Source organism: Cricetulus griseus (assembly GCF_003668045.3).
Source record: "Cricetulus griseus strain 17A/GY chromosome 1 unlocalized genomic scaffold, alternate assembly CriGri-PICRH-1.0 chr1_1, whole genome shotgun sequence".
In the NCBI taxonomy this organism is placed as follows: Eukaryota; Metazoa; Chordata; class Mammalia; order Rodentia; family Cricetidae; genus Cricetulus; species Cricetulus griseus.
Window position 1 is genome coordinate 225173043 of NW_023276807.1, and position 23500 is coordinate 225196542.

A 23500-nucleotide genomic window follows, 5' to 3' on the forward strand; every position below is an offset into this window, starting at 1 on the left:
TTTGTGTGCTGGGCAAAGCCGTGCCAGGGACGAGTGGGGATGGTTGTCCAGCTGCCCCAGCCATCCTCCCTACCCCTCCTTGCTCCTTTCCCTCAAGCTGGCATGCACAAGGCAGCATGGGCAACTGGACCAGCAGAGGCCAGTGAGTGTCAAAAGGCAGGAGTATCCCAGCCTGCAAGAAGGGGGACTTTAACTCAGAGCAGGGATTTCCCCTGAGGGCTGAAGCTGGGACAGTTGGGAAAGATGCTTTTTTTTCTTAGGTGGGGTCCCCTTATATGGCCAGGCTGGCCTTGAACTCTTGATCATCTTACCTTAGCCTCCCTTTAGAACAGTGGTTCTCAACCTGTCGGTCAAGACCCCCTCCCAGGGGGGGGGGCGGGGGGTTTGAATGGCACTTTCACAAGGGTTATCAGATATCCTGAATGTCAGATATTTGCATTATAATCCCTAACAGTAGCAAAATTACAGATATGAAGTAGCAACCAAAATAATTTTATGGCTGGGGATCATTACAACAGGAAGAACTGTGTTAAAAGGTCGAAGCATTAGGATAGTTGAGAACCACTGTTCCAGTGTTTGAATACATGCTTGCACCACTACACCTGGTCGGTTTACATATCTCTTTGTTTCCTTTTTGAGACAAGGTCCCAAGGATCCCAGGCTAGGCTCAAACTTGATATATAGCTGAGGATAACCTTGATCTTCTGTTTCTCTTACCTGCCAAGTGCCGGGAGCAGCCATATATCTATATACCTTTAAAAACTGAGGTGCGGAGGTGGACCACACTAATGGCAAACACTCTAACAACTGATCTGGGGGCTTGAACCCAGGGCCACTGAACTATATTCTCCAACGTCTGTCTACATCTTTAACAAAATTTATTGCAAAAAGCCGGGCAATTCTGGTACACACCTTTAATCCCAGCACTTGGGAGGCAGAGGCAGGAGGATCTCTGTGAGTTCGAGGCCAGCCTGGTCCACAAAGCTACAGAGAGAAACCCTGTTTCCAAAAAAAAAAAAAAAAAAGCAAAATTATTGCATCCATTATTTATTTATTTAGGGAGGCATTGGCATGTCTTGACATGTGGAGATCAGAGGATAGCTTTTACAATTGAGTTTCTCCTTCCACTGTGTGGGTCCTAGGGATCGAACTCAGGTCATCAAGCTTGGTGACAACCTGCTGAGCCATCTCATCAACCCATATGCCTTTGCCTTTTTAAACAAAAATAGCTGTAGAAAGAAGTGTTGCTGTTATATTTTTGCAAATCTCGTTAGTCTGAGGTTTCATAAAAGACTTGCCATGGAGCTCTGGAAAATTCCAGAGTACTTTCATCACAACATGGAAGTGAAAAAGACAAATAATGTCCTTCTTAGGTAAAGTATGGTGACCTCAAAGACTCCGCAGGAGGTTCTCAAGGAGCTTTGGACTTCCACGGTTGCCCTTTGAAGAGCACTGGTGTAGAAGGATTGCTGTGAACTTCAAGTTGGACTTCTGGGCCTAGGGCTACACTTTTCTTATCTGCAGAAGGGAATTAAGGCCCCTTCCCTCCAAAGGGTCAGCCAATTAACCATGCCAAGTACACCTTAGAGATATGGATTTTGGCTTCTTTTCCCTTGCCTGTGGCCTCAGTTTCCTTGTTGATAAAACAAAGACCTGAACTGGAGCACAGCCAAGGTGCTACCAGCTCCATCTGACTGTGGTTGTGCGGTGTGAAACGCTCCCGGATTCCACACTTCCCACTCCAGCTCCAGTGGCTACCTTTCCCTTTTCAGCTCACAGGCACAAAGGCACACTCTGTTCCTCAGCTGATGCAAACATGCTCGCACCCTCAAGCTCCCGCTCTCTCATGCCAACCTGGATGTACATGAGTCACTTGCGACATACCCCTGAATTATATGCCTCCTCACAGCCAAGACATACACACAGGTGCAAATATGTCCACGGATCCATGGGCACCGTGCACTTGCACATTCTCACACAAATGCACCCGCTACACACACAGCCTTGGAGATCAGACACAGAGGCTGGTGGCCTGGTAAGGCACGCTGCGGACGGGTGCAACCACTCCATCCTTTGGCTACTCTCCCGCGGGCGCTCGGCCTGGGCCTCCCCGCTCCGCCCCCGCGCGCGCCCCCGCCGCCCGCGCCGCAGTCCGCGTCCACCAGCCCTGGCAGCCGGTACTTGCGGTCCCAGTTCCGCGCAGCGCTTCCGAGCTGAAAGGACTGCAGCCAGCGCCTGAGGTCAGGAGGAATAGGTGGCGCCTAGAGTGCGGGAGGCCCAGAGCTGCGGCAGCCCAGCCGGAGGTGGAAGCTCCCTAGAGGAGCAGAACATCCTGCAGGGAGCAGCGGGGCGCCGGCAGGCCGGTGTTGGGGAGACCCTGCAGGAGGCATGGCGGGGCTAGGAGCCAGGCTGGGCCCTGGGCGCAGGCTACTGGTGTTGTCCACGCTGGGTTTTTGCCTAATGCTGCAAGCCAGTGCCAAGAGACCTCCTAAGACGCCCCCCTGCCCACCCAGCTGCTCCTGCACGAGGGACACCGCCTTCTGCGTGGACTCTAAGGCAGTGCCCAAGAACCTGCCTTCAGAGGTCATCTCCCTGTGAGTGTGTACCTAGCCTTGGGGGTAGGGAAGGGAAGGAGGGCAGGGAGGGCTCTGGAAGAGAGAAAACCCTGCTCCTCTCTTCAGAGGATACAGACCTGGAGCATCCCCAGGGACTTCCAGGCCCCAGTCTGCAGGGAGCTCTGCAATCATACAGCAGCCATAGCTTGGGAAAGCCAGAGTTCATGGCCAAGGATGAATCATCACCCCAGTAGCATAATGAGACCTACTATGTGTGGGTTGGAGGGAGTGTCTACAAGAGCATGCTGGCCCCTCCCTGCGAGGTCACACCAAGGACAGAAAGCAGGAGGACTGATGGCATCAGGGGGAGGGGTGACAAGTGAGATTGCCCTCGTGGTACCTTGGCACGGGCCAGACTGCTGCCACTGGGTCTGCACACAGCTGGGCCAGCCTCACTTGTAGCAACTGGCCCATGACCTCCCATCCCTTGCCTGTAGGACTAGAGAGGCTGCCGGTCCCTCATCTTGCTTCCCATCCCTCAGCAGCTCCAACACAATGCGGGTGTTATTAATGGTGATGGTGATAGTGATGGTGATGGAACCTGCTGTTGGCTGAGAGGGAAGGTGAGCCTGGGGCCGCTGGTGCCCCTGGAGGCAGCAGCAGAGAATGGTGAAAGAGAGCATTGAGTTTGGGAAGTAAAGGAAGATGCAGGTGGGGGCTTGAGCTGCTAAGAGCAGAAGCCACTGCCCTGTCCACCTCTGTGCCCAGAACAGGTCCTTCAGACACTTACACAGTATTGACTCATGTGTTCCTTGCAGGACCCTGGTGAATGCTGCTTTCTCAGAGATCCAAGATGGAGCCTTCTCCCACCTGCCACTTTTACAGTTCTTGTATGGATGGCTTTGTGGAAGGGCGGGCGGGAACATGATAGAACCAGACAGATGCTGAGCTTGTGTGAGAGTAGGTGGAAGAAGTGTTTGAAATTGCAGATGCCCTGATAGACTGCTGCAGGAGGTGGAGTGACATGGGGTCAGGAGTCCAGGCAGCAAGGAAACTGCACACAGAAGCCAAGAACGTGGGACGTAGAACACAGATTTGACTTCTGTAGAGACTCTAGGAAATTGGGTGTAATGGCTTGGGCCAGAGCCAAAGACTGGACACTTTGGAGGAGAGGGTCATTTTAGATACAGGTGACTCTGGGGGTCAGAGTTTTGGAGGCATGGTGGAGAACTGTCTGTTCAGGGCTAGAGTGGGTTGGTGAAAGAGATGTTACGGAGGTAGACCAGGAGCCAACTTGGCAGTACAACATTGCCTCTCCACCGTATTTAGGAGCAAACAGGGAGCTTGTGATGCGGGAACAAGTTCACATCTGGTCTTGCTGTCCAGGAGTCCTGGGGTATGGAGGAAGGACAGCCAGATCTTGAGGAAGCTCAAGGGTGGGGCAGTGGGCATGGGCAGCAGGCACACCCTTGCAAGTTCTAATGCCACCTTTGTCTTCCCAGGTTACTCAACTCCAACAAGTTCACGCTCATTGGAGACAATGCCTTCACAGGACTGTCGCACCTGCAGTACCTGTGTGTGGGAGGGAAGGGTTAAGGGCAGGGTAGAAGGAGGGACCCCAGGTCTGAGTGGGCTGAGAGGGGAGGTGCAGTGAATGAGAAGGCTAGCTGGGGGATGGGATGGGCAGAAAATCATAGCAGCCATGCCCCTGTTGTCTTGCCTAATACCCTGTCACTACGGGTGTGATGGTACTGCACAGTGTGGAAGCCTGTCTCTGGCTCCTGGGGTCTGGCCTCAGATGTAAAGAAATCACTGCTGGGGGGGGAGGGGGGTCTTTGACCCTGAGTAGCAACTGAGGCCGGTTCTTATTTCTCCAGCTTCGTCGAGAACAATGACATCTGGGCACTCTCCAAGTTTACCTTTAGAGGACTCAAGTCCTTGACACACCTGTGAGTACTTGATACCTATACTCATGTGGGACTAGAACCTGTGTGTCCTCTGGATTTGGTCGTGGTCTTTAGATGACCCCAGGGTCTTTCTTGCAGCTCACTGGCCAACAATAACCTGCAGACACTGCCCAGAGACATCTTTCGTCCCCTGGACATCCTGAGTGACTTGTAAGGCCTGGATTCTGCCTCCTCCCACAATGTCACAGAGGGCATACCCCTGGAGGGAGTCGAGTGGGAGTCAGAATTAGGGTGATCAGAGACTGGGAAGGTTTGGGTTTGGGGACTTTGAGAAAGTGAAGTCAAGTTAGCTGTAGCTAAGAGCCTTCCAAATTGGGGCTATTCAAGTCCCCATAGCCCTTCTCAAATGCACATTACATATGTATGACAAACATGGTTTTTTTTTTTTATGATGTGTGGTTGATTTGGATTAATTAAAGTCTAGCATATCTGCAGTCATTGGCCATTATTTATACAAAAATAAAATAAGAGAAAAGCTCCTGAATTCTATCAAGTTTGGAGGAACAGGGAAGCAACATGCAGTGGAATAGGTTGGCCACTGCAAAAGGTGCCTGGCCACCAGGACCAGCTTTACAGGCCTTGTAATCCCAGATACTCGGGAGGCTCAGCTGGAGGATCATAAACAATAAAATTTTGTCTTATGGCTAAAAAGTAAAAATAGGACTGGTGATTTAGAGCACTTGCCTAGAACGTGCAAGGGCCTGGGCTCCAATCCCCAGCATTACAAAAATTTAATCAAAAGTTAAAAACAAAAACAAAAACAAAACAACAAAGGCACCCGGCCAGGTAGGTAAGCAAGCAGGGCTTAGGTTCAACCAGTACACCTCAGACTACACCTGTTCTGTGGGGCTGGGTGGAACCCAGTTATTTGTGAGCAGTCCACAGCAGCTTCTGAAAGCCAGGTGGGCTGGTGGGTAGAGCAGCTGAGGGTGTGCCCCTCTGTGCCCTACCCTCACAATCCAGAGACCTCCGGGGCAACGCACTTAACTGTGACTGCAAGGTGAAGTGGCTGGTGGAATGGCTGGCACACACCAACACCACTGTGGCCCCTATCTACTGTGCCAGCCCACCCCGCTTCCAGGAGCACAAGGTGCAAGACTTGCCTCTTCGGGAATTTGACTGCATCACCACCGGTAGGATGGGCCTTGCCTCTGACTGAAGGCCACCCAACTGGGCACACCCAGCTTCTATAGCCAGGTCCCTACCACCACCCAGTGGGCTGGTGCCTTTTCCCGTGGTGTTGATTCCCGCCTACCTGTACCTCTTGTCGCTGCAGATTTTGTCCTCTACCAGACACTGTCCTTCCCAGCAGTGTCAGCAGAACCCTTCCTTTACTCCAGTGACCTCTATTTGGCTCTGGCCCAGCCAGGTGCCAGCGCCTGCACCGTCCTGAAGTGGGACTATGTGGAACGACAGCTTCGAGACTATGATAGAATTCCAGGTAGCCGCATGGGACCTGCCCATGCTGGTCCCATCCAGGGGAAGGTGACAGGAGGCTCTGTTGTCCAACTCCAGTCAATTCCTCAAGGAAGAAGCATGGGTGAAAATATGGTTTCTGCTGGTTAAGATTTTACTGAGTTTGAGGAAGGCTAGTGTCTACAAAATAATATCTATAGAATACAGGCCTTTAATGCCGGCACTTGGGAGGAAAAGAGGTGGATCTCCGTGAGTTTAAGGTCACCAGTGCTACACAATAGAGAGACTCCGTTTCAAACAATAAATACATAAATTCAATCCTGAGAGCTAGGGATGAAGCTCAGTGGGTGGAGTACTTGCCTAGCACGTACACAGTATGGGCTGGTGATGGTTCACACCTATAATCCCAGTTTTTGAGAGGTGAAGGTGGGAATATGAAGAATTCAAAACCAGACTTGACTGTATATCGAGAACCTGTCTCAGAAGACAACAAAACAAAACAACAACAACAAAAAGCAAAGCTTGCTGGGTATGGTGACTCACACTTGTAATCCCAGCACTTGGGAGGTAGAGAAAGAAAATCACTGCTAGTTCAAGACCAGCCTGGTCTGTATCATAAGGTCCAAGCAGCCAGGGCTTCCCTGTCTCAACAAACTAAGCAAACAAATGGAACAAATTATGGACCTGGAGTTCTGGGTGGGACTGTGCTGGGAGTGGAATTCTATAGCAGATGTTAGTTGTGGGGCATGTTTGGAGGTTGGTCTTCCATTTGGGTGGAGAAAGGTGGGAGCTGCCTGACATTGCCTAATTCTACATGCTTCTGTCCTGGCAGCCCCCTCAGCTGTGCACTGCAAGCCGATGGTGGTGGATGGCCAGCTCTATGTAGTCGTGGCCCAGCTGTTCGGTGGCTCATACATTTACCACTGGGATCCCAACACCACACGTTTCACAAAGCTGCAGGACATCGACCCACAGCGTGTACGCAAGCCCAATGACCTGGAAGCCTTCCGCATCGACGGTGACTGGTACTTTGCAGTGGCTGATAGCTCCAAGGCAGGTGCCACTAGCCTCTACCGTTGGCACCAGAATGGCTTCTATTCCCACCAGGCCCTGCACGCCTGGCACCGTGACACTGACCTGGAGTTTGTTGATGGTGAGGGCAAGCCACGGTTGATTGTGTCTAGCAGTTCTCAGGCACCTGTCATCTATCAGTGGAGTCGTTCTCAGAAGCAGTTTGTGGTTCAGGGAGAGGTGACCCAGGTACCCGATGCCCAGGCTGTGAAACACTTTCGTGCTGGGCGAGACAGCTACCTGTGTCTTAGTCGCTACATTGGTGACTCCAAGATCCTGCGCTGGGAGGGTACCCGTTTCTCTGAGGTGCAGGCCCTTCCCTCCAGGGGTTCGCTGGCCCTACAGCCCTTCCTGGTGGGTGGCCACCGCTACCTGGCACTGGGCAGTGACTTCTCCTTCACGCAGATCTACCAGTGGGACGAGGGGCGACAGAAGTTTGTACGGTTCCAGGAGCTAGCTGTACAGGCCCCTCGGGCCTTCTGCTACATGCCTGCTGGAGATGCCCAGCTGCTCCTGGCCCCTAGTTTCAAGGGACAGACACTGGTGTACCGACATGTTGTGGTGGATCTCAGTGCCTAGAAGGAAGTTAAGTCCTTTGGGTTCCTCAGGGTGGCGCTGAATGCTGGGTAGAGACCTCTGTGAGCAACTTGTGGCTCCGAGTGAAGTCACATGTGACTAACCTATATCTGTGCCCACACACATACACACAAAAGTGGGCCTGGGCACATACCAGGGAAGTCATTCCCATTATTGTAATCGGCACCTATGTATGCACCAGGCACCCGGTGTTCAGGTTCTCCTCTGCGTGCCCCCTTATCTACAGTGCCCCCATGCTCTGCTCCCTCGCTAGTGTGTCTGAGTGATACAGTGGCTGCAGGAACAGGCGAGCCATGGCCTTTTCTTCTCGGCTTAGCCTTCTGCCCTCTGGCCTTTCCTGCGGATGCTCAAGGTGTTCGTGTATTTGTGTAGCATCCACAGTTGCAGCCTCCGTCCAGGTGTGCCCACACTTTCAAGTGCGTCTGCCCATGCCATGCTCTTTCCACCTGCACACGTGGGTGGACACTGTTGGACATATCCAAGCTACATACTTGTGCATTCCCGGCCACACTCCTATTTTCATATGTGCACACGTCTGGGAGTGTGCACACATGCAGACTGGGTGCTAAACAAACAGGCTTCCCCACTATCACCTAGCTGCTCTTCTTGGAGGGTGCCTACAGCACTGACACCTCCTCCGCTCACCTCAGTGTGCCCCCTTTGTGGCTAATAAGGATGATAACAGTAAGCATGGCCATGGCCTCCTGGGGACAAAGCGCCTTCATCCTGAAGCAATAATAGCAACAGAGGCAATAGCAACTGGATTTTTTTGCAGTGCAGTATACCTTTTCTTCTTACTAGAGTTTTCTTCCACAACTCAATCACAGCTCACCCGGACACAGGTGGAAAAGCTTGCTTGGGGTAGCCATTGCTTTTTCAAGATTGGGCAGTCCCCTCTCTCACCCCACCTTTGGGATGTGGACCCTGAACTGAGACTGCTTGGGTGGATATAAAAAATGGCCAAGGCAAGAAGCCTGAAAGCACCCGAGCCACTTGTGTGAGGGCCAGGAACATGGGGTCCCTACCATCTCTCCATCCCATGGAGACGCCCCTGGAAGCTGGCTCTGGCTTGGTGGAGGCTGGATGTGGATGACAGGAAGGACACCTGGGAACCAGGCTTCTGCTGCCCTCTGCTGTCCACTGGGAACAGCAGCCCAGAAGCAGGAAATGGCCAGATTGAGAGGATTTCTTGTGGCCTGATGCCCTGGGGCACCTAGGGGCAATGCTATTCACTTGCTTCAAATAAAAAGTTCCACCCTACCGCTAGCTCTCAGGTGTCCTCAGGGTGTTTTATTAGGAGCAGAGCCAGGGTTGTGTCACCTGTCCCTGCTACACACAGGGACCATACCGGCTTCCAGGTCCTCTTCCTCTTGGCTCCTTTCCCTCAGAGCAATGGGCATCCTTAAAGTTAACTGACACTAGGGTCAGGAGTTCACGGCTATGCCACTCAGGAGTTGGGCTGTGTGAGGAGTTTCTTCCACCTGGGTCTGACTCACAGCCCAGTGCTTCTTCCTGGAGATTACAGGTCTGGGACCCGCTAAGACCTAGGTCTGTTCCTTTGTTAGGAAGACTTTAAGCAACATGGCAAAGACATGTTCAGCCCTCAGCAGCCCTGTCTTTGTACCATCCCCTTCCTGAGCTCCCCACTGGGCAAATGTCTGCCATTGTCATTGCCCCTCACCAAAGTGAGGCACCTTGGAGTCCTAGGTAACATCTTGGTCCCTCTTCCTCCCATTTTTAACCAGCCACCAATTCCCCATTCTTTATCTCTGAATGTTTCCAAATGAGCATTCTTTTTTGTCCCTTGCCCTGCCACATCCTTTATCCAAATCTGTCCTCATTACTAGTCTCCAGGTCCCTCCTGCCAGCCTATTTCTTAGATCCTTCTAGTCCAGCTTTCCTGAAACATCTCTCCATTATGTCATCTGCTACCCAGGAGCCTGCTTTGGCTCCTGCTCTTCTGAAAACAAACCCATGGCTTTGCGGCTGACATCAAGCTCCCCCGGACTGGTGCCAACAGATGCAGCAGCATCAGTTCCTCTCCTGCCTGCTTTCATTCTGTCATTTTCGGAGACTTTGACAGTAAGAATCTGCAACACAAGGAGGAGGGAGATCATTAGACAGGGGCTAGGGCAGAAGCAATGACCAGGGTCACCAGGCAGCATAGAGCATCTTAGGAAGAGCACATAGCTCTGTGCTGCCAAACTGCCATGCTCAGCTGTGGGACTCCTGTCTTTGTCACTCCCCTCCACCCAGACTTGAGCAAATGGGAACCCTTTGCCATCTTATGTGAAAAGAAACAGGGAAAGGGGCAGAAATGGTAGATATGACAACAACTTCAGCAGGCCTGAAGTATGCGTGGCAACAACACACACATACACACATAGGCCTCTTCCCTTCTCCTGCTTCTCATCTGTTCTCCATGGCCCCTTTCAGCTCTCACATGTCACATATATGTTTGTCTTAGGGTTTCTATTGCTGTGAAGAGACGCCATGGCAAATCTTATAAAAGGAAACATTGAACCGGGGCTGGCTTACAGTTTCAGAGGTTTAGTCCATTAGCATTCAGGAAGTGTGCGACGTGCAGGCAGACTTGAAGCTGGAGAAGGAGCTGAGAGTTCTGCAGGCAGCAGGAAGACAGAGGGAGACACTGGGCCGGCAAGGGCTTTTGAAACCTCAGAGCCCACCCCCAGTGACACATTTTTTCCAACAAGGCCACACCTCTTGGTTCTTCCCAAGAAGTACCACTCTCTGATGACTAAGGATTCAGATATATAAGTCTATGGGGTGGTTCCTATTCAAACCACCACAGTGTCCATGTGTACCACATATCACTGGTTTGTAGCAAGGGAAGTACACCAGTTCTGAAAGTTCCAGAACATGCATCTTTAGCATGCTCCGAACTCAACAGTCTGGACCACACATGCATAGATGTGGGCTCGATTACTGTGTGTGGTGTCAACTAATTTCCCTAAACCTCAAATCCTGCAAAGCAGATTAGCAAACCTACTTTTGTAGAGTCCTGAGTCAGTTCACTTACTGAGGAAAATGGCATTTGGTCACTTTGCTTTGCCTATATGTGTCTCAGTCTCTTCATCTTCAAAGTGGGTTTAATGATGCCTAACCACCAGGTGTGGTGATATATTATTTATGATTTATTAAAGTTTGCCTGAGGATTCAGAAAGCAAAGCCAGCCACAGGCCATAGAAGTCAGGCACACACCTTTAATCCCAGCAGCCAGAAGCTAGGAGGTGGTGGTACACACCTTTAATCCTAGGACTAAGGATTAAGAGATAGACGGATCTCTGTGAGTCCAAGGCCATCTAGATCTGCACAAGATTGATCCAGTCCTAAAGAGAAACAGCTCACACAAAGATGATCTCAGCACCTGGGATCACACACCTTTAAACCCAGCAGTAGGGAGGTATATAAGACAGGAGCAAGGTCTCAGTATCAGGCATTCATTCTCCAGCCACATTGAGGATAGGAGGCATTCAGTCTCAGGATTCTCCAGCCACGCTGAGGAGAGGCAGCGGGATCAGCCCATTCAGCCTGAAGTAGTGGTAAGAGCTAGTGGCCTGATACTTTGCTTTTCTGAAGTTTGAACCCCAATATCTGTCTCTGCTACAAACAGGGTCAACTATTGCAGGACAGACTAGTGCATGTGAGGCCCAGCTTACCTCCCATGAGACTTAAGTGCATTAATACAGATGGATGTGTGTCGGTGCCTTTGAAGAATGTGCCTGACACATAATTATGAGCTATTTGATCTGTAGGATTGTATTTGAGACGAAGTGGCCCCAAGAAGTGGAATTCATGAGAGTGAAAGAAAGGCAATCCTTGGTGACGAGTGCTCTCTGAGAGTGGGGGTTCCTCCACCACCTGCATTCTTAGAGCCTCTGCACACTACCTCTCATCTGTGGCTTCAGACACCCAGCCCTCCTGACTATCCCTGGTCACAGCTCAAAGTGACAGGTCTCGGTTTCCATCTGCTCAAATCACATTCCTGTGCTTTTAGCAGAGTGGAGACCCTTGAGTCCTCTCTATCCCATCCCAGGGTTGCCTCTCTCCCTTGATTCCTTCCTTTTGACATGGTCTCATATAGCCCAGGCTGCTCTTAAACTCAACTGTGTAGTCAAGGATAACTTTGAACTTCTGATTCTTGACTCCTCTTCCCAAATGCTGAGATTGCAGCTGTGTATGACCATGCCACTTTTATGTAGTGCTGGATATTGACCCCAGGATTTTCATGTATACCAGGCAAGCACTATATCAACTCAGCTACATGCCCAGCCACTGTCCTTTTTTTTTTCAAATGGAAAACAAATGCACCCTTACCCGTGCCCAATGAGGTTGCCAAGGGAAATGGCTTTAGTCTCCTAGACACCTTGGCCTTCTGTTGCCCAGTTGCAAGATAAACACTGCTCCTAACAAGCCACTCCCTTCAGTAGAGACATTCTCTCCATCAAACCTTGAATGCCCAGCTTTCTATGGCAAGGCTGCCTGGTCACCTGCCTGGGTGGTCAGCCATGAGTCCATGGAGCTGCTTAGCAACTCAGGGTAACTGGGTGACTGTGTCAACAGCTCAGGACCAAAGGCTGTAAGAGCCAAAGTTGACTTACTCTGTCCAAGCCAAGGAGGGTGATAGTTGGCTGCCAGCTCCACATCCCTCTGTGAGGACCAGCCCCCTGCCCCCTGGCTCTCAGCATCAGACCTCTGACTTCCTGCCCTTTAATTCTCCCAAGCACAGGCATCATGGCCAGGAGTCTCCAAGGAGAGACTGTCACAGCTGGGATAGTTCACAGTGGGCACAGGCAAGCTCTTGCCAGTGAATGAAAGCAGAGGAAAGCTTTCTTTCTTTCTTTCTTTCTTTCTTTCTTTCTTTCTTTCTTTCTTCTAAGACAGGATTTCACTGGGAAGTCCAGGCCACCCTTGAAATCAAATCCTCCTGACTCAGTCTCCTAAATGCTTGAATTGTAGGCAGGTGTCACCATGCCTAACTAAAAACAAGGCTTCAGTTGGCCTGGGAAGATGGCTTAGTGAGTGGGTAAAGTGCCTGTAGCACAAACACGAAGATCTGAGTTTGGGTTCCTAATCCCTATGTAAAAAGCCAGGCATGGAGGCACATCAGGGCTACCCCAGCCCTGGAGGAGTAGAGGCAGATCCTGGAGTGTCCGTGTTCTTGGGGGCTTACAGACCAGCCAGTCTAGCTGAAATAGTGAGCTCCAGGAACAACAAGAGGCCTTGTCTCAAAAAAATATGCCTGGCGGTGGTGAGGCACGCCTTTAATCTCAGCACTCAAGAGAGAGAGGCAGGCAGACCTCTGAGTTCGAGGCCAACCTTGTCTAAGAGGGAGCTCCAGGACAGCCAGGACTACACAGAGAAACCCTGTCCTGAAAAAACAAAACAAACAAACAAATAGAAAACGGTGGAAGCTGGGCATGGAGGCACACACCTTTAATCCTGCATTTAGGAGGCAGAGGCAGCGGGAATCTCTGTAAATTTTAGGCCAGATGAGCATACATAGTAAGACCCTGTCTTTTTTGTTTGGTTTTGTTTTTCAAGACAGGGTTTCCCTGTGGAGCTTTGGAGCCTGTCCTGGAACTAGCTCTTGTAGACCAGGCTGGTCTCCAACTCACAGAGATCCACCTGCCTCTGCTTCCCAAGTGCTAGGATTAAAGGTGTGCGCCACCATCATCCCGCAGTCTTAAACAAACAAGAAAATGTAGAGAAATAATTGAGAAAGACATCCTGCTGCCCTCTACAAGTCCCCTGCCTGCACACACACATGCCCACCCATGTCTCTGCACACACATGCCCACCCGTGTCTCTCTACACACACATGCCCACCCGTGTCTCTACACACACACACACACACACACACACACACACACACACACACACACACACACACACGTCTCTGCACACACACACACAAAAGAGGCTGTGGTGCTAGAGTTGGGAAGGAGGTTCTAGAAGTTACCCAGTGAGTGAACATACCAAAGGATTTGGACTCACATGGGTTTCTCAAGTGATGGATGTCTCTTCCTCTCTATGCTTCCTAAATTGGTTTGTCAGTTGCATCCTTCTGCCTTCAAGGGGATACACAGTACTGTTTGATGTTTTTGAGACAGGGTCTCCCTAGGTAGCCTGGCTGTCCTGAAACCTATGTAGACCAGGCTGGCTTCAAACTCACAGAGATCTCCCTGCCTATGCCCCCTGAATGCTGGGATTAAAGAGGTGTGCCACCACACCTGGTGTAAACAATCAGATCTGAAGGGCAGGAGAGATGGCTCAGCAGTTAAGAGCACTGGCTGTCCTTCCAGCACCCACATAGAGGCTAACAGCCACCTGCAATTCCAGTTCCAAGGGGATCTGACACCCTCTTCTGATCTCTGCAGGCACTGCATACATGTGTACAAACATGCATGCAGGCAAAACACTTGTATGCACACACACACACACACACACACACACACACACACACACACACTAATATTAGATTTGGAAGGCTGGGCATGTGGCTCAGTACAGTGCTTTCCTAGCATATATAAAGCCCTGGGTTTGTATACAAAAGCTCTAGCATTGTATGAACCAAACATGGTGACTCCTGTAATGCCAGCATTTAGGAAGAAGTGGGAAGATCAGAAGTTCAAGGCCATACCTAGACTACATAGAAACCTGTCTTTAAAAAAAAAGAAAAGAAAAAAAAATGGACCACAAGATGCATGATGCCTGGGACCTTCTCAAACCTTGGTGTTTCTTGTTTCTCCAAAACAGTATGGGAGGGGGCAGTAGGAGCAAGGGAGACTGAAGGCATGGAGGAGTTTCTCCTGTGGGCAGGTTTCATTGCCGGCTCCCACATCCAGCAATACCAATAAAATTGATGATAATAATTAAGACTGTATAATCACTATGTGTTTGTTTATTCCCAAGAAGCCTCCTTTCCCTGGCTCCCATCATTACCTATTCCATCCTCATAGTTGGTGGGTGTTAACTGTTCTCTAATAAAAAGCAGTAACTGCTAGTGTTTCCACCCCACGCCCTGGGGTAGCTTGGCTGGCACCCTCACCTCAAGGCAGCAGAGGCAGGGGGTGGGGCACTGATCTCCCTACTTTCAGAAGGAACAACTGAGATAGAAGGTAGATGTCACAAAGGAAGAAACCCCTGTGTAAAAAGCAGTCTTCCTTCTGTGTAGCTTCCCCCATTCTTACAGGGCACCCATCAGGGTAACTTCTTTAGGTCCATATCCTCTTCTAGGGCCACTTGTCACTGGCTGATACTGATTTCTAAGAAAATTGACCATGCCACACATTTAGTCTGACCAGCAATAAATACCACAGGGTAACACTGACCCATTTACTTCACTAAGCATTTCTTAAACGTTAAAAAAAAAATTGCAAAGACTAAGACCATGAGTAAAAGCTGGGCAATGGTGGTGCACACCTTTAATCCCAGCACTTGGGAGGCAGAGGCACAAGGATCTCTGTGAGTTCGAGGCCAGCCTGGTCTACAGGGCAGGATTCAAAACAACACAGAGGAACCTTGCCTCAAAAAAACAAAACTAAACAAAGAACAAGAGGTGGTGAATGCCTTCAAGGAAACAGAGTTCTTCGGACACAATGGGGTAGATGCATGTAGGAGCTCACAGAGACTGGCAGTGTGCACACGCTCTGCACAAGCTCAATCCAGACAAAAATCTCAGCACAGAGTAGGGGTATGACCACCAAATCCCACCCATAGCCAAGAAACTATTCAAAGTTGACACCTGCTTGAAGAGGGAAAATCAGTTTTCTCCAATGGAGTGACACTATGTATATCAACCACTCCAGAACAGGTCCCATGCTCAGGGGCAGCTGGCCAATACAAATCAGACTCTATGGTTTGTTTCTTTGTGTGTGTGTGCCCACTCATGAAAGCAGGATTTCATTTTATTGATTTTTTTTTATTATTTTTTGGCTTGGCAGTGGTGACACATGCCTTTAATTCCAGCACTCGGGAAGCAGAAGCAGGTGGATCTCTGAGTTAGAGGCCAGGCTGGTCTACAAAGTGAGTTCCAGGACAGTCAGGGCTACAAAGAGAAACCTTGGGGGTTATGGGGGGGTGAAGTCCAGAGATCTTTTTTTCTCATATAATATATTCTGGTTATATAATATATCCCTCTACTTCCCAGTTTCTCCCCACCTTCCCTACCATCTGGATCTACTCGGTCTCTCATTTGAAAACAAACAGGCTTCAAATGGATAATAATAAAATAAAATACAATGTAATAAGATGAAACAAAAACTAACACACTGGAATTAGACAAAACAAACAAAGCCAGGGAGTAGTGGTGCTCGCCTTTAATCCTAACACTTGGTAGTCAGAGGCTGGTGGATCTCTGTGAGTTCAAGGCCAGCCTGGCCTACAGAGCAAATTCCAGGACAAGCTCCAAAGGTACAGAGAAACACTGTTGCAAAAAACCCAAAACAACAGCAACAACAACAACAAACCCTAAGCAAATAAAAAACCCAGAAGGAAAACAGCCTAAGAGAAGGCATACGAAACAGACCCAGTGCTTCATACACTCAGTCAATAAAAAAACACTTAGTTGGAAGTCACAATATATGTACAGAGGACCTGGTTCTTCATGCTTCATGGTGCATGCTGCCTCAGCCTCTGTGAGTTCTTAGGAGCACCCACCATGTTGGTTTAGAAGGCCTTGCTTTCCTGGTGTCCTGCACACCTCCTTTCTGTCTCCTCTTCCATGGCGTTCCCTGAGCCCTGAGGGGAGGGATTTGATAGAGACCTCTCCTTTAGGACCCAGTGTTCCAAACTTTCTCACTCCCTGCATAATGTCTGGCTGTGGGTCTCTGTATTTGTCCTCTCTGCTACAGGAGGAAGCCTCTCCCTGGAGTCATGTGTGATTTAAGAGAGAGAAGGGACAAGAAGCAGGGGGTTAGGGAGATGGCATCTGGGAGAAGGTGGGGGATGGTAAAGAATATGACAAAAATATACTTAATGAAATTCTCAAAAAATAAATAAAAACATTTTCAATGTTTTTGGGTGGGCTGTGGTGGGTTATTCCCAGCACTCAGGAGGCAGAGGCAGGCAGATCTCTGAATTAGGCCAACCTGATCTACAGAGTAGTTCCAGAATAGCCAAGAAATCCTTTCTAGAAAAAAAGAAATGAAAAGAAAAACTGAGGGCTGGAGAGATAGCTCAGAGGTTAAGAGCACTGGCTGCTCTTCCAGAGGTCATGAGTTCAATTCCCAGCAAACCACAAGGTGGCTCACAACCATCTGTAATGAGATTTGGTGCCCTCTTCCCTCTTCTGACACGCAGGCAAATGTGCAAGTAGAACAATGTATACATAAATAAATAAAATCTCAAAAAAAAGAAAAAAAGAAAAGAAAAACTGCTGGGGTGTTGGTGGCACACACCTTTAACTCCAGCACTCAGGAAGCAGAGGAAGGAGGATCTCTGTGAGTTTGAGGCCAGCCTGGTCTACAGTGTGAGCTGAAGGACAGCCAGAGAAACCCTGACTTGAAAATAGCCCCTCCCCTCAAATCAATCAATCAAACAAAAACTGTCTCGAAAACCAAGATAATTATAATGATGATAATGATGATAAAATACCCAAGTTTTGGCCGGGCGTTGGTGGCGCACGCCTTTTTATTTTTATTTATTTATTTATTTAATTTTTATTTATTTATTTATTTTTATTTATTTAATATTTTCAAGTATTATACCTTTCCGGTATGGCCAACCTCTTAAGAAGAATCTTTAATAACTCCACCATCTCACACAACAAAAAAATACATGAGCACGAAAGCACTGCACAAAATAGCAAGTGATGGTTTTAGAACTTTCTGTGAAGTTTGTATCCTTCATTCAGACACAGATAGAATTCCAAATTTCTGGTAAAGAAGACATGGGTGAGTCTGGATCTTCATTCAATCTCTCAGGACACTAGGGTCAATGTGTGCCCAGATGTATGGATCTGCTTTAGAGAGAAGTGGAACCCCTGGGAGGATGCCTCCCCGACTCCACTCTTGACCATTAGGATGGAGGGATCAGCCAAGCCTACTTCCAGCTGGCACCGGAGTCTCCCGCTGGACGCATTCATTTCATGCTCATTCATTCATTCATTCATTCATTCATTGGTTTTTCGAGACAGGGCATCTCTGTGTAGTTTTGGAGCCTGTCCGGGAACTCGTTCTGTGGACCAGGCTGGCCTCGAACCCACAGAGATCCTTGTGCCTCTGCCTCCCAAGTGCGAAAATTAAAGGCGTGCGCCACCACCGCCCGGCTCATTTCACGCTTTATCTCATTCTACAGACAGGCAGAACAGGATATCGGGAGACTCCAATACAATTTGTTTTTTCTTTCATTATGAACTTCTTTCCTTTTGTTTGTTTGCAACATTGTCTTGATATATCTGTAGCCCAGCCTGAACCGATAATTCTCCTGCCTCAGACTCAGGGGTTCATGTGAGCGCCACCACATTTAGCTAGGAGTCCGGGTTGTTTTTGTTCTCTGTGTCTTTCCGTTGTGACTTTCCACCTGCTAACCTTTCAGACCTGGAACACTATTTGACCCGTGGCCCCACTTCGGCGCTGCGAGCAGCATCGCCGCTTTAAGGGACCGGCCTTTTGTCTCCACGACCTCGCCCCGCCCCTCTGGAGGCTTCGTTGCGCCTGCGCCTTGAGCTTGAGCACCGGGGTTGGGCAAAACCAGGTTCCGTGCAACTTTCAAGTGAGTTACAAACTCCGCCCCGGACACTGGTGCAGGTGGTCTGTCGCCCCGAACCCTGACGGTCCGTGAGAGCGGAGATCGGGACCTGCTTCCCCGACACGGGGCTAGCAGCGGCGCCCCCAACGGACGAACGCGCGGTGTTCCTTGGCAGGACTTGTTGGACTGAGCCGCAAGGATTCCGCGGCGAGGGGCGGAGGAACGCGCCCGCCTCCCCGCTCCCTAGTCGTCTTCCTCTTCAAGGCCCTACGTCCACTGGTTCCTGGTTCTCCAGGCTCCTCGCACTGTGGGGTCGGAGTCGGGGTGGTGGTCTCTGCGTACGCGAGGGACACTTGTACTGCAGCGCCACTCGGCTCTTTGCCCCAGCTCCTGAGTGCAGCGTCCCTCCAGTTGTCTCTTGGGGGTCATCCCCAAGGCTGTCAGGATGGTGTCCTGGATGATCTGTCGTCTGGTGGTGTGAGTATGGCCCCTGTGAGACCCCTCTGATTCCCGGTGCCAGCCTGCCTTTGGGGTGGAAACTGGGAACGTTTGGTAAAGGAGAGAATTTTCTGAACTCCATCAGCCTTCCCCTATCACACGCTTAACGGTCCTGGAGGTCTGAAGTGGGACCTGATCAATGAATGCCTTTCTCCCAAGCCGCATCTTTCTAAAGGCTGATTGGGACCCTTCCGACATGCGCACACCCTGCAGACAGGTGCAGGCAGGGCTCGCTCAGGCTTTGCTACCCACAACCCCGTGAGAAGGTGATAGGCGCAGCTGTGGGCGGAGAATCCAGATTCCTCCTTCCCATCTGAGCAGCCATATAACCCATCACCCACTCCCCGGCTTTGGCCTCTTAAGTCTACCCCTCACTTTTGGATATTCCAACACCTGGCTCAAATGTCTCTCTCTGCAACCTGGTGGCCCTGGGCCAGTCTGTGTGTAGTGGAAGGGTACAGCCTGGTGCTCTCACTCACCTCGTTGTGTGTTCTCTGTCTATCCTGTACCCATGGGCCACCAGTGCAGGCCTGAGCAGGCTTGGGATGTTTGTAAACAGCTGGGTGGGGAGGCGGCCTCCAGGGCACTGACTCAGGCACCTTGGGTTGTGCAAGCCAAGCGGGAAAAACAGGGCAGGCACTGCCACCTCGAGCCCAGTTTGGGGGAATCAGCCATCTGGCAGAGACAGGGTGGGGCATAGTGCCCCTCACACTTCCCATGGCTGCTGTTCCAGGCTCGTATTTGGGATGCTGTATCCTGCATATGCTTCCTACAAGGCTGTGAAGAGCAAAAACATTCGAGAATATGTGAGTGCCAAGGGTTGGCGGGAAAGCTTAACTAATGTTGTTGATCTTGAGGAGCAGTCAGGGAGGGGTGATAAGACTTGGTGATATGGAAGCGGCTGAGCTGGCCTCTCAGACTCCAGGGCCTTGATGGTGTGGCAGCTCTTGGGTAGAATGGTCAAGTAAGTGTGAAAGGAGGGCCAGCCATTAGCATGCCCATGGAGGACCTCGTGGGTGAAGCATGCTGGGGTGAAAGGCACTGGAATTCATTCACTGGAATGAAAGGCAGTTTCTCAGGGGCTCCTTTCTACGCAGACATGGGGAAATGCAGCAATGCTGTGGGACTGGCTCTCAGGAATCTCTGGGTTGGGCCAGCCGGGGGGTGGGCGTTGGCACCTCAGGCTCCCAAGCTGAGCTCTGTGCACTCCGACCCACAGGTCCGGTGGATGATGTACTGGATTGTCTTTGCAATCTTCATGGCCGCAGAGACCTTCACAGATGTCTTCATTTCCTGGTTTGGCACAGGATTGGCAGGCCATGGGTTGGGAAGGCCTACCCACTACCTCGCACCTGGCTCACAGACACCTCTCCCCGTGCTCCCGCAGGTTCCCTTTTTACTATGAGATCAAGATGGCCTTCGTGCTATGGCTGCTCTCACCTTACACCAAGGGAGCTAGCCTGCTTTACCGAAAGTTTGTCCACCCGTCCCTATCCCGCCATGAGAAGGTACCCCTGGGGGAGATAGAGAAGGAACACCAGAAGGGTGTGTCAGGGAGAGCCCTGTATCTCAGGTTCAGGGAGCCAGAGATACCTGGGTCTCATTTCCTGTCCCACTTGCTGTGGGACTGTGAAAGGGGTTGGCTTCCCTCATGTGAATGAACTTCAGGGGTGTGACATGCCAGCAGGAAGTTGATGTGGGCATGGGAAAATTGAAGGGACACTCACTGAGGTGTGGAGTAGGTGTTGTGGGTGGGGAACCCTGCTCTTAGTTTTTGTTCTGAGCTTCTGTCTGTGGCTCCTGGGTCCTAGGTAAGAGTGGGCAAGGGATTATGACAGCCAGTAGCTTCTTGGGGTCTGCGGAGAAATGGCTCCTTTGTTGATCTGAGCTCTCTACTCTGGTTCTGCAGGAGATCGATGCATGCATTGTGCAGGCAAAGGAGCGCAGCTATGAGACCATGCTCAGTTTCGGGAAGCGGAGCCTCAACATCGCGGCCTCAGCTGCTGTGCAGGCTGCTACCAAGGTGCTCTGGGTCCCAGTGCTCACAGCGGCAGCCCCACTCCCAGTACCTTTGAGCCAGTCCAGTTCTGAATCTTGTGCCCTAGTGATTAGCTACAGACCAGCTTTCCTGCTAAAGCCCTTCCCCCGTAGCCCTCTTCTGCAATTAATATAGTGCCCCCCCCATCCCTCACCTCCCAGAGTCAGGGTGCTCTAGCTGGAAGACTACGGAGCTTCTCCATGCAAGACCTCCGCTCTATCCCTGACACCCCTGCTCCCACCTACCAAGATCCCCTCTACCTGGAAGATCAGATACCCCGACGCAGACCCCCGATTGGTAAGTGGAAAAGGAATCCAAAGCTGACTTGGGAAGGTCTGCCTCTCTGAGGGCTAGAGGGGAAGCTGAGAGTGACCCCGGGTTTGTATAAATGTTCAGCTTTGCTCTCACTACCCTTTCTTCACAGGGTACCGGCCAGGCGGCCTGCAAGATAGTGACACAGAGGATGAGTGTTGGTCAGACAATGAGATAACCCCCCAGCCAACTGTCCGGCCCCGAGAGAAGCCTCTGGGCCGCAGCCAGAGCCTTCGGGTGGTCAAGAGGAAGCCATTGATTCGAGAGGTCAGTGTGTTGGAAGGACAAAGTGAGGGATGTCGATTGAACTGCCATGTCCACGGCACTCATGGTATGTTGCCTTTCTTTCCCCAAGGGCACCTCACGGTCCCTGAAGGTCCGAACCCGGAAAAAGACAATGCCCTCGGACATGGACAGCTAGATTCTGCAGAATCAGGCCATCTTACCTCTCCAGCCATCAGGGGACCTTTTGCTGCTACACCAGCTGCCTGGGCTCCGCCCCTTCTGACTTCTGCAGCTGCCTAAGGGGCACACGGTGTGGTCCCCCCTGTGGGGATACACCTACAGTATACCAAAGCAGGCCAGGCCCAGGGGCCTATTTATTGCCTTCCTCAGCCTTTTCCCTTTCCATATATGGGACCAGAGCCTTACTAGTCCCTCTAGATGAAATCAAAAGTTCAACCAGTTGTGTTCATTCCTTCTTGTCCTTCAAAATACTTGACAGCCTTCTCTAAGGTCTGGTGTATATATGTGTGTGTGTGTGTGTCCTAGCTGTGTTTCATGTTGGTGAGTGAGGTCAGGCTTGTGAATGTTTTTATAAATAAATACCTAATGGTGTTTGGCTTCCCTGATTTGTCTCTTCACTCCTCACATCTCATATTGTAACTAGCAGCTCACTGCAGGCTCTGACAAAAGGGCAAGAAGACTGCCAGAAGATCTCTGTGCCACCAACAGTCAAAATGGCAAGTGTCCTCATGGTTGAGCTCCTAGGGTCCCCTCTGCAGAGTCACGCTGGGGCCAGGAGTGACAGCACAAGTCTTTGATCCCAACATTGTTCTGAGGGAGGCAAAATGATTACTATGAGTTCAAGTCCAGCATGGTCTACATAGCAAGTTCCAGAACTAGAGAGATCATGTCTCAAAAAAACAACCAAAAAAAAAAAAGAGTCATACTCTTGAAGAGGACTCAGAGTCAGGAGTCAGTAATGGCCCTTATAGAAAGAGGCGAAAGTATGGAGAGGGTGTGGAAACTGCACAGAGCAAACCTGAGAAGGCAGGCTAGGTCTTCCATGAACCTGGACGGTTTCAGTTCTGTAAACCTTTCTGTAAATATTCAGGTATAATCAGGGTGAATTTACACTTGAAGCCACAAGAGGGCAGTAGCAGCCTGGGGCCAAGCTGCCCCCACCTTCCAGGTCAAGGTGGGCGGGGCTCGGAGACTAGCCAAAACCTCGCCCTGCTGGGGCCTGGCTGCTGATGGGACAGGCCAAAGGAAAGATGCCGAAGCCAGCAGGCCCAATGATAGACCTTCTCTGCTGCTAGTTGCTGATCTGAGGCCTGCTCTATCCACAGAGACCCAGGCTCTCGCCCTGGACTGGCTCTAATCCAGCTCCGATGCCTCTTGGGTCATCTGCCCCTGATGTTGGAAGTGACACAGTAGCCAAGGGGTGCTCCCTCCCCACAACCCATCTGCCCTTCCTTCCCACTGGAGTAAAGAGGTGGGAGTAGAGAGAGTGCTGGTTGGAGGAGAGAGATGAGCTGCTAAATTGAAGTAGCCTGTGAGGATTAACTCTTGGTGTGGGGATTATCTGGGTTTTATTAGAAGGAAGGCACTTAATCTGTGTGGCTAATTTAGCGTCTCTGAGATTGGAAATCAGTGGCTTCCTCTGTGGCATTCCCTCTCATTGTGATGCTGATTTACCACATTAATTCACTCAAAAGATGTGCTGCTAGATGCTGTAGGGGCGAGAAGACAAGGCGGTAGGTGCTATTATTATAATCCCATTTCCCAAATAGGCACATGAAGGGCAAATGATTTGCCCAAGGTGGCCTAGCTAGTAAGTGGCAGGATTGGGCTTTGGACCAGGCTGTCTGGCTCCAGAGTTGATGCACTTAATCACTATTCAGTAAATGAGCTGTTCCTTGCCTGGGAGGCAGGGAGAAGGAGCCTGGCATGTATGGAATATTTGTTGGCATGCCTGACCTTGTGCTGGGCCTTTTGCAGAGACGGTTTCCTTGAATTCTCTCCAACGGGCCCGTGCCCATTTTACAGGTGAGACAGCTTTCTCATCTACAGTGGTACTGCCTGGGAAGTGGGCAGAGTCAGTTGCGGTG

General features: G+C 50.6%; 2 protein-coding genes across 2 annotated transcripts; both read left to right on the top strand.

The window, feature by feature from the left end:
* Nucleotides 1-2388: 2388 nt before the first annotated feature.
* On the top strand, nt 2389-7588 carry Lgi3 (leucine rich repeat LGI family member 3). The gene is made up of 8 exons (XM_027390191.2): nt 2389-2594; nt 3374-3445; nt 4058-4129; nt 4433-4504; nt 4601-4672; nt 5486-5655; nt 5799-5963; nt 6771-7588. The coding sequence occupies exons 1-8, from the start codon at nt 2389-2391 to the stop codon at nt 7586-7588; spliced, it is 1647 nt and encodes a 548-aa protein (XP_027245992.1).
* Nucleotides 7589-18308: 10720 nt separating this feature from the next.
* Nucleotides 18309-22018, top strand: Reep4 (receptor accessory protein 4). The gene is made up of 8 exons (XM_027390190.2): nt 18309-18796; nt 19551-19623; nt 20037-20113; nt 20205-20325; nt 20727-20840; nt 21017-21152; nt 21280-21434; nt 21523-22018. Exons 1-8 carry the CDS (start codon nt 18765-18767, stop codon nt 21586-21588), a joined length of 774 nt encoding a protein of 257 aa, XP_027245991.1. The 5' UTR covers nt 18309-18764; the 3' UTR covers nt 21589-22018.
* The last annotated feature ends 1482 nt before the right edge of the window (nt 22019-23500 follow it).

What these genes read in the sequence shown, in the direction of transcription:
- Reep4 (XM_027390190.2), top strand. Translation starts at nt 18,765, where the DNA reads ATGGTGTCCTGGATGATCTGTCGTCTGGTGGT. An exon ending in CCCTATCCCGCCATGAGAAG is followed by an intron (nt 20,326 to 20,726) that starts GTACCCCTGGGG and finishes CTGGTTCTGCAG; the next exon opens with GAGATCGATGCATGCATTGT. An exon ending in GGAAGCCATTGATTCGAGAG is followed by an intron (nt 21,435 to 21,522) that starts GTCAGTGTGTTG and finishes TCTTTCCCCAAG; the next exon opens with GGCACCTCACGGTCCCTGAA.
- Lgi3 (XM_027390191.2), top strand. Translation starts at nt 2,389, where the DNA reads ATGGCGGGGCTAGGAGCCAGGCTGGGCCCTGGGCGCAGGCTACTGGTG. An exon ending in CCTTCAGAGGTCATCTCCCT is followed by an intron (nt 2,595 to 3,373) that starts GTGAGTGTGTAC and finishes TGTTCCTTGCAG; the next exon opens with GACCCTGGTGAATGCTGCTT. An exon ending in ATTTGACTGCATCACCACCG is followed by an intron (nt 5,656 to 5,798) that starts GTAGGATGGGCC and finishes TTGTCGCTGCAG; the next exon opens with ATTTTGTCCTCTACCAGACA.